Below are 9,661 nucleotides of genomic sequence, written 5' to 3'. Positions count from 1 at the left end.
GAGGCGGCTATTGGAGCCAAGTGATCAGTCATTGACTAATTGTTTTAGACAAACATTTTTTTCTCCATGAGAGTGCAAGGTCGAGAATTTGGCTCTGTTAATTGGACGTAACAGAATTCAACAATAGCCTCTCAATAAAACGAGTTTTGTGATTATGGTTTTAGAAAGAGAAGAAAAGAGGCGAGGGGGCTCTCTAATTACCAGCCAGGACTCAGGAGATCCCGTCAGCCATTGTGCGCGGGTGTGCAGAGGCTGTGTGGCCGGCAGGCAGGCGACAGGCGCCGGATTGTGAACAAAGGACTGTCTGCTGCTGAGGCTGTGAGGCGTCCCTGCCGCGGCGATTAACCCTTCCACCAGGACGGTGACACTTTTCTCGACTCCCTATATCTTCCCCCCACCCGGGCATAATGGTAGCTACAGTATAAAGATATAACAGGTGAAGACAAGATAAGTGTATTAACGACCGAAACCTAAGAAAAGTCCCGCACAGAACAAACGACACATTGTAACAACACAGAGCACGTCGGTACGCTACAATAAAACACAAATGTTGGTGAACGACTTATTGTGAACACAGATGAAAATGTTTTGAAGATATTGCCACTATCTTTTTTTATACTGTAACAGATCAGAAGTAATTAGCTTATTAGACGAGATAAACTATCACTGAGCACGTATATCTACTAAAGCCGTAGCCTACTTAATGTAGGCCTAGCCTATGTGTTTTCGTCTGTGGAATAGCTTAAGTATTTTTAGAGTGTTTGCTCATCTGCAACTCTTGAGACGTTTCATGTCAAATGTTAAATTGGCTAAAAATGTCTTTAAGATGTTTAGCCTAGGCTACTATCTATAATGTAAAACCGACTTTTAAAAAACGTTAAGCATATGTTTGCACACAGCACTTTCCTGACGAAGACATACGTGTGCTTTCTGGGATTATTTGTCACAACATTGTCAACAAACTAGATACATCCCGGCGATCAACAGATGGCGCAGCTACATCACATAACTGCAGAATGACGCACAGGCAGTTTAATCAGTTTACCTATATTCATGTAGCCTATTTTATTTAAGCACGACGACATTGTTAGATTCAATTAAATTATGTTGATCTTTACTAACAAACAGAGTTGCAAATGTTTGAATCCCAGGAGGATCACACAAGGCAAAAGCTGCAAGATTGACGCATCTCATCTAAAATATAGGCTAATGGCAATAACCATGATCAGTATGCATGAATGATCTGATCAATAGCCTACAAGAAATAAAACGCAGAGCTATTTACGCATAATCATATTTACATAAATACACAGTCCTAGTCACATGAATAAAGTACAAAAGACTAAATGAACACTTTCGTTTTATTTAACTGAGAGAATGCAAGAAAAAAAATCGCTCATTTACCCGAAAATCCAGCACCGAGATGTTTAAACAGATAGCTCTCATAAGAGAAACTACACAATGACCTTCTCAATACAAGATTAGAAAGAAACCTGAGTTGTCCCTGCCTATGGACCATCATTACATTTAAACACCTTTTGTGGAATTTAGCTGATGAATTTTGTCTCACCAGAGGGTCAGATTTACAGTGGCTTTTCCTTTACTTATCTGGCAGGATATCACAAACATAACATTCGGTTTCCCGCTATCAAGCGCTAATATATTTGTAAATGGGAAAATATATATAAATGTAACAAATCGAGACCTAATATTTACACACCAATGTACAGTTTTGAATAAATTAAAATCTGTCTCCTCCAGTCCATTATCCTTATTTACATGTATTACTTTTATTATTATAAATAATTAGACAAACAGGTCCCAGACATAGGCAACTTAAACGTTGAGCATCAGATGTTGTCAGAGATGGTTGCGTTTACAGTCCTTTCTCAAAATGCACAAAATGTTTTTTTTTCCTTCTTCTTTTTCTTTTTTCTTTTCTACAAATCAAGGACGAACGAAATCAGCATGCTTTGTAGATCCGAAAGGGGGGGCGTATTTGCTACAGTTCTCGTCGAAATCCAGGTATGGGGCTGTGATAGCCTATAGTATCGGGGATGTTCCATTATCTAAGCCATAACTTCAACCGACAAACTGACGTTTTTTGTTCTTTTTCTTTTTTTCATTGAAGCATATGTAACAAGAAAAGAGTCAGTGTTTTTTGTTATAGGGTCACTTTGGTGAGTCGCTACGGGGTGACACGTCTCTGTGTTTCTCCAGTCCGCTGACTAATCTTTGTATATTCTGCAGTTCGTTAATGGAATCCTTCCCTGAAGATTTGGGAGATCCAGTGTTCTGCCTGCTTCCGGTTTTATGGCTGTGGTGCTCAGATATGGGACTGCTCTCCCTGCTGCCAGATTTCGATGACTCTGACTCCGCGTTTAGAGTGCTTGGTATTCCGGTGGTGAGCAGACCGGTGCTTTGAGGAATAGACACGGGGAACTGATAAGGGTTGAATCGCAACCTTGGCCGCGTGCTGTTTAGAAAGGGGTTCCGGCTGAGGGTGGACGCAGCGCTGCCGGCGGGGAGAGCAGAGGCCGCTGCAGCTGCAGCCGCCATGTACGTGTACGGGTAGGGTAGCAGTCCCCCGAATGGTTGCATGGAGATACCCTAAATGTAAAACAACAAGATATTTTAATTAATTGTCAGACCAAAATAAATAAAATCTGCTATAAAGTCAGCTTCAGTTAAGAAATATGATACATTACAACTAACGCAATTGCAACACCATTGGCTACAATGTAAATAGGCCTCAATCGTTACATTGTACCCAATGGTGTTGCAATTGCGCGAAACACTAACGAAATTAACATGTGTTGGCTGAACACGGTTAGCAAAGATCTGCATTCGTGTACTGCTTGATAATAAAGAAAATGCTGCTTTTAAGCATAAACAACAACAAGTTGCCTTGATACCAAATAGTCATAGTTATAGTCTACATATCGTTTAACAGAACTGATGAAACAGTTTACAATGTAAAATTATGGCAGATTATACAGATTTACAACAGATAAAGAACAATAACTCTTAGGTTATTGTCTGTCTTTTGGCAAATATTTAGAAAATAGGTTTGAAATGCTTTATATTAGCTATAGAATCATAATATCATACCTGAGATGCAAGCATATGTTGTGATAGGTGGAATGGGAAAGGGTTGGGTGAACTGGTACTCTGAGAAGAGAGGCTGCCATTCTCTAGTCCACTTGCTCCAGACATTGAAGCTAACAAATGTCCCATGCCCATGGTTGAGAAAGCTCCAGGAGTCATAGCAAACTGCCCGGGGTGAAATAAGAGTGGTTGTCCTGTACTCAGTGGGTTAAAGAAATGTTGATTGTGTAAACCAGAGAGGGCTAGACTTTGCAAGTGACCTGCGCTGAAATGCGATGGGCTCTCTGTTTGAACCATCAGAGGGGAAAAGCCATCTTTGACTGCGCTAATGCCCACAGAGTCTGCATCCTTTTTGGAGGTATCTGATTCTTTCAAATTCCTGCTCTCCAGTTTGTCCTTCTCCAAGTTTCTGATGCTGAAGACAGAATCATTCTCTTTCCTTGAATCCAAGTAGTCCCCTTTCTTTTCTAGGTTAGATCTGTCCTTGACTCTGTCCTCGCAACGTGGGCTGAACGGTGATTGCGGTCTCTGATCCGGACTATTGACTCTGATCATTCCATCATCGTGTTGGTCAAGTTCGTTGTCGCTTTCATTGCAGTTTTTGTCATCTGGAAAATACAAATATTTTAAGCACATCAGATTTATTTTCATTTGACAAAACCAAAGCAAATAAATTTCAACTCCTTAAAAACAATTTCATATGTTTAATTCCTCCCTGTGATTACACAAAGATGGGATGAAATGTTTTCCATGATAACTACTTCCTCTGTTTTCATCCATGCATGGCACAATGAGCGTGACTTCATGAAACGTTTGAAATTTGGATAGTTTGAAGGGGAAAAAAAATGTTATGAGCTCCTAATTAATCGTGATGAAATTCAGATGACACATTGGCAGACCCAAAGCATGTGCACAAGACATTCTTTATATCTGCACTTAGTTTGTAATGGCGTGCCTTAAGGACTAATTACTGATCCTATTTTCAGAATTTTCAGAACATGTAAATTGACAAAATGTACACATTTTTATTTTATTCTACAAATACATTCTACCAAAATGATAACTATCCTTCAGCAAACTTCATAATACAGTCATCATTGCATATGTTAATTAGGCATAACTTAGTTTAAGCTAAATTAAAAGACAAAATAATCAAAATAAAGTCAGGAAGCATATCCTTAAGTGATATGTATTTCTTAATTTGCTATTAAATACCACAACATTGTAAAATGTTGATAAAGGCTATAAACATTCATAAAGATCAAATGTATTTAAATAATTGTATAGGCAGTCCCTTCTTATTTGCACTTTAAAAATGATTTTAGCTTGTAATTGGTCAAATTGAATATTAAAATAACAGTTTGGGTAATCACAAATTATAGAACAATGGTTGTGCATATTTATAGTGTATAATTTCACATGCAATTACAGCATTCCTTTACTGTGTCAACCAGGCAGTAATTATTTCACAAGTAGTTAAAAAGCAGCTTTTATTATTTAAGTTATTTTAAGTTATTATAAATTATTTATTCATTTTATATAATGTAATTATAACGTGCAACTTCTTTAATTGTTGAGGTATGCCATGTGGATAGTAATAAACATGTATAAATTCTTCTAAAAGCAGTGGATTTTCGAGCAATAAAACAGATAGCCTACAGAAGAACATAACGGACAGTAACTAAACAACTGACTGTAAACATATTGACACTGTAAAAATATTCATCAATTCATTCTCTATCAGTATCGCTTTAAAAAAGTTGCTCGTTCACAGCACGCAAAAGTTTACCAACTCTCCACAAATAAAGAAAAATCATACACGTCGGATTCTACATAGGCTACGCATTAAATATATTAATATAATGTATGTTTGCAAATGACATTTTTTTTAAATAATGTAATGGAAAAACAAATAAACACTGAAACTTTAGCCTAAATTAAGAGAAGTCCAAATGACATCGCAATGCATGTGTTTTACCTCTGGATCTGCTGAATTTAAGTGGACTTGTTGCTGATCCAATCGGTGAGTGAACTGAATCCCTGCCAGTAGTTTGCTCGCAGGATGAAGCGTCCGAATCTCCTCCATCTCGATCCACTTTGCACTGATCATCATACACGCGCATTGACGGAAGGGCTAACTGTTTTCTGAAAATTAAACTGAAATTAAATTAATGTCATGCCTAAATAGTGCTATTTTACATATCCGATGCTTAAACAACAGTTTAGAAATGATACCTTTTTTCTCTTCTTCCATTCCCAGTGTCTCTGAATCCTTTTGCGAATGGATTATTATCGATTTTCAGCTGTGTGATCTAAAAAAAAAAAGAAATACGCATTGTATTTTGGCATGCTTTCCGTATTTCAAATTAATTGCACTAAATTATACTGGAACTATAATTCGTGGTTTTAAAAAGGAGAATGATCTACTGAAATAAATTATGAAACATTTGGCTATAAAAACCTATTAAGTCAAGGTTATAATTGAATTGTTAAATGAACTCAGAGCTACTTTCGTTTGTTCAACCGAATTCATTGTGACTTCACATGATGTAGCCTAGTTTCACAGGCTTTCGTTTTTACGGGGTCACATCTGATTTTTGACATCGTATTGCTCAAGTTTTTCATACAAGCGACTATATTCGATTCCCGTATTGATTGTAACTGGCCCGTAAACTTTACCATTCAGGGCCTCCAGACTCAGTGCTGTCATCCCAATTATAATCAACTCTATTCATAACCATGACAGAAAAAAAAAATATCTTTCAGCACTAATAATACTAGGCTACTAATACTATGACAACGGATAGCCTAATTACAAACAAACAAACATTGAAATAAAAAAGATGGCCGATTCAACAGTGCGTTAAGAGCTTAGTAACTTACCTTGTCGTTCTGATATGCAGTGACAGCTATAAAATCAGTCTCAGGAAAGACATATGTCCTGAAGGTGCTGTAAGGGAGCTTCAGAATGTCGTTGGCTCTAACGATATGAAACCTGGGTTGGTATTTGTGCATTGAATTTAAAATGGTCTGAAAAATAGAAAAAAAGTTATCCGGTCAATAATAAACAGTGTTATCGAAAAGCTGTTAAAAGAGGAGTATTCGCACAACGCTTAGATTTTTCATATTAAAATGTTTCTGACATTTTTATTGATAGTATAGGCGGGTTTTATGCGAGCAGAATTTTCTGAATAATAATGGTAGGGGATTTGGTGTGAGCCTTGAGGCCTTTAGTAGGCTAGTTTGGATAATTTATAAATGTATCGAAAGCTATAACAAAACAATATTCTAAATTGCTATTTAAATTCTGTTTTAGTGGATAGGAATAGTGTCATTTAGCCCGGAGTGAAAAGTAAATCTTTGGTTCACACCGTCGACCGTGAGACTTAATTTGCCCCATGGCATTTAATGTTGAGGCAACTGCTCTTTCATGCTTCGTTTAGGCGACAAGACACTGAAAACCCGTTTGGAATCCAACGCACCTTAAATGTCCAAACTTTGTGCTTAGCTTAATCTCGTAATCATCTTTGCTTCTTGATCACTTAGATAACTTTACACACTATAGTATCCCCTTTCCTGTTGTACTATGAATGGAAATAAGGAAATAAACCATACCCGAGACATCCTAAGAAAAATATTGTTTCAACAATAAATCTGTATTTATATTTGCATACAGACATGCAGTTTCAGAGGGGGAAAAAATGTAACTTACAAATCCATGTTTATCCGAAATGTTGTTGGTCAGTTTGAGTTTGTGGAAAGCAACAGGCTTTGCCATCCACTGTTCACCCGTGGCCGGGCTATCCGGGTGAATGTACATTCGTTTGGGCATCTCCGGGTCGGCCTTTCCTGCGACCATCCATCGAGAGTTGTGAAATTTGTACCGACAGTCGTCTGCCGCCACAATATCCATCAAAAGTATATACTTGGCTTTTTTGTCCAGGCCGTTCACGCGCACTTTAAATGGAGGAAACATTCTCCTGTGGACGGAACAGGCATAATCATATCTGGGCCGAATTTCACCATCAAAATGTGAAACATTTTAAAGACATTATGAAAATGAATACAATGTGTAGTTCAGCTGGATTTCCGTTTTAAACACAAATAAATACTCTTCATATCTAGGTCGCTTGGCAGAGGCTAACAGGCTATTAAAACAATCGATATCCACGCAAACATTTTCTAATAATTTACAAGCGTTCTTTTTATAGTCAAAGTGTTACCCCAAAGTGTGACTGTTACCCCTTTATCCTTCTTGTGTTTATACTACATTTCAGGTAGGCCTACTGATACAAAAAAAGACGGAAAATAAACAGCCAATTATTTCTGATGTTTTTTTTCTTCCTAAAAAAGTAGTTCGCCTCGTAGGCTACATTGTTCAGATACTTTAACTTCAGCTAACAGATGACCTTCTATAGCCTTAATAACAGAACGAATGTGAATGTTATTCTAATAATAAATATATTGGGCATTTTGTGAATTTTTGGTGCCGTCGATTCCCCCAAAACATAGCCGAATTTATATCGAGCTTTATTTTATTTCTAACTTAAATATATTATCTACATATACCAAACATTTCCCAAAGTGAAATATATAAACATCGTTATGATCAAGTATACACGGGAAAATAAAAAAGCCTCACCTTCCTGATTTAGTGATAACCATTTCGGTTCCAATTTTGTGGAATTGATCCCAAAGCTCTTTAGCTTCTAATGTAACTTTAGGGTCGTCTTCAACCTCCTCCTCTGGCTCGAGACTCTTAAAGGAGCGGAGATGAGCCGCCTGGTGGTGATGTCCAAGCGCCGCGTGTAAGCCAGCCTCAGCCGCCCCGGAGAGCGCGTGATCCGCCAGTGGTTTACTGAGACCCGGTGGTAAAGTGAGCGCTGGAAAGAACGAGGGTTGAGCCGCGGCAAGGAAAGCTGACATGGGAAAGTCGGCCGGCCTGTGCGCGTGAAAAGGGTGATAAGCCATAGCGTTCGCTGTGAAAACTGGATCTCTCATCGGTGCATCCAAAAAGCCAGATGAAAGTGTAATATTCTAAAATAACTGCGCCCTTAACTCGCGTAAGTCCGTCTGACTGTCGCCCTCTTACAGCTGAAGACTGGCTGTTTCGCAGTAGTTGAAGCGGACTGGTAGGAAATGCCACTACCGTCGAGGATGTCCAGTTGCAACACAATGATAATATCCTTCAAAAGAGCAACATTGACACTTCGGTGTAGATTTACAGCTTTTCTTCTTTCCAAGCCACTAGAGAAACTAAAGCAGCCACAATAAGGATGCGAAAGTCGTGAGCACTGATGTAGATTTGGAAGGTTCTTCCCTGACCACACTGTCTTACATGTCCCTTCTCACTGGATCCCCGCACTAATGAACCAAACAGTCTTGATTGCGGATTTTACGCATTCTGGACCAATTGTAGAGCTCCATAGGCGTGGTTTTGACAGCTCCGGCCAAGATCGTGAAGGGGGGGTTGGCTAGAAGGTGTCGGAAGCATTTGCAGTAAGAAAACATGTCAACAGAATAAAATATTAACCAATGACAGAGTAAGGATCTGGAAACCCCACCCCCGCATAACCTAACAGAGGAACGGTCATCTGGCTGTAGGCAGCCGGGTAACAGAGCGCTTTCCCCAGCTTGCGTTTCATCACTTTTAGGACCGTGTGCATGCTTGATATATTTATACTCCATTGTCGAACTTTAAGAAATCTATTGGACGTTACATTTGGAGGTTATGTGTAACTAACATACCAAAATTATTTTAATGTTTAATACAATTTAGCTATTTTAACGGCTTTAAATAACAACAACAAAAATTAAAAAAGCTACTAATTGTATTAAAACAACAACAAACGCTTGTAAACGACTTTCACAGAGTTTGTGCAGTTAAATCGACCAGATGGAAAATATTACAGGATATTTTATTTCTTCAAGCGATATTCAGAACGACGTTGGTTGTACAGATAGGATGCTCCCTAAAAACAGAGTGCATTTGAAGGCGAAAAGGAAGGAAGCTTACAGCGAGAAAATGTGTACGATTTACGGATTGCCTATTGGAAGGAATAACGAGGTACTACTATCACACATAGTGTGGCAAAACAATCCGCATATATATAGGCTATAGGACTTTTTTTTCGCAATAGGCTATGGGTGCAACAAAATCGAGGCATGATCAGAGAATTGCGTTTTTATGTTGCCAATAATGCGAGAATCATATGATCTCTATTCTCATTTTCACAGAACTGTTGAATATTAGTTCACCTTAAATCGGCCGACAGGGTACAGCAGAGTAACAATCTGAGCTTTAAAGCTCCATAAGCAGTCGTGTACCTTTAAGAGGCTCGTCAACAGATCCTTGATTAAGTGGGACTCCGTTTGTTAAAGAGCGCTTGGCGCCAGCCGGCTGGAGTCCCACAATAAGAACCTACCCCTGTCAATTCATATTTACCCCCCAAATTCTCAAACAGCGTGCACCAATCCACTCAGTGTTCCACAAAGCTTAGCCTACATCTCGAGTGAAATCCAAAGAAATGTTTTCTTTGTGCCAGTTCCCCCT

At 38.6% G+C, this 9,661-nt stretch overlaps 1 protein-coding gene across 2 annotated transcripts; it reads right to left on the bottom strand.

Annotated features, from left to right (window-relative positions):
• Positions 1 to 1,343: 1,343 nt before the first annotated feature.
• Positions 1,344 to 8,505, bottom strand: tbx2a (T-box transcription factor 2a). 2 transcript variants are annotated; one of them, XM_067439971.1, is made up of 7 exons: positions 7,751 to 8,505; positions 6,821 to 7,088; positions 5,992 to 6,138; positions 5,344 to 5,420; positions 5,087 to 5,265; positions 3,112 to 3,716; positions 1,344 to 2,610 (listed from the first exon to the last, which is right to left on the bottom strand). In XM_067439971.1, the coding sequence occupies exons 1-7, from the start codon at positions 8,107 to 8,109 to the stop codon at positions 2,173 to 2,175; spliced, it is 2,073 nt and encodes a 690-aa protein (XP_067296072.1). In that variant the 5' UTR covers positions 8,110 to 8,505; the 3' UTR covers positions 1,344 to 2,172. The 2 variants fall into 2 exon arrangements, with proteins under 2 accessions (XP_067296072.1, XP_067296073.1); XM_067439972.1 differs by having other exon boundaries at positions 5,087 to 5,253.
• Between the last annotated feature and the right edge of the window lie 1,156 nt (positions 8,506 to 9,661).

The sequence above is a fragment of the Pseudorasbora parva genome, chromosome 3 (assembly GCF_024679245.1).
Source record: "Pseudorasbora parva isolate DD20220531a chromosome 3, ASM2467924v1, whole genome shotgun sequence".
In the NCBI taxonomy this organism is placed as follows: Eukaryota; Metazoa; Chordata; class Actinopteri; order Cypriniformes; family Gobionidae; genus Pseudorasbora; species Pseudorasbora parva.
Note: the sequence above shows the minus strand (reverse complement) of the source record. Positions and strands in the feature narration are given on the sequence as shown.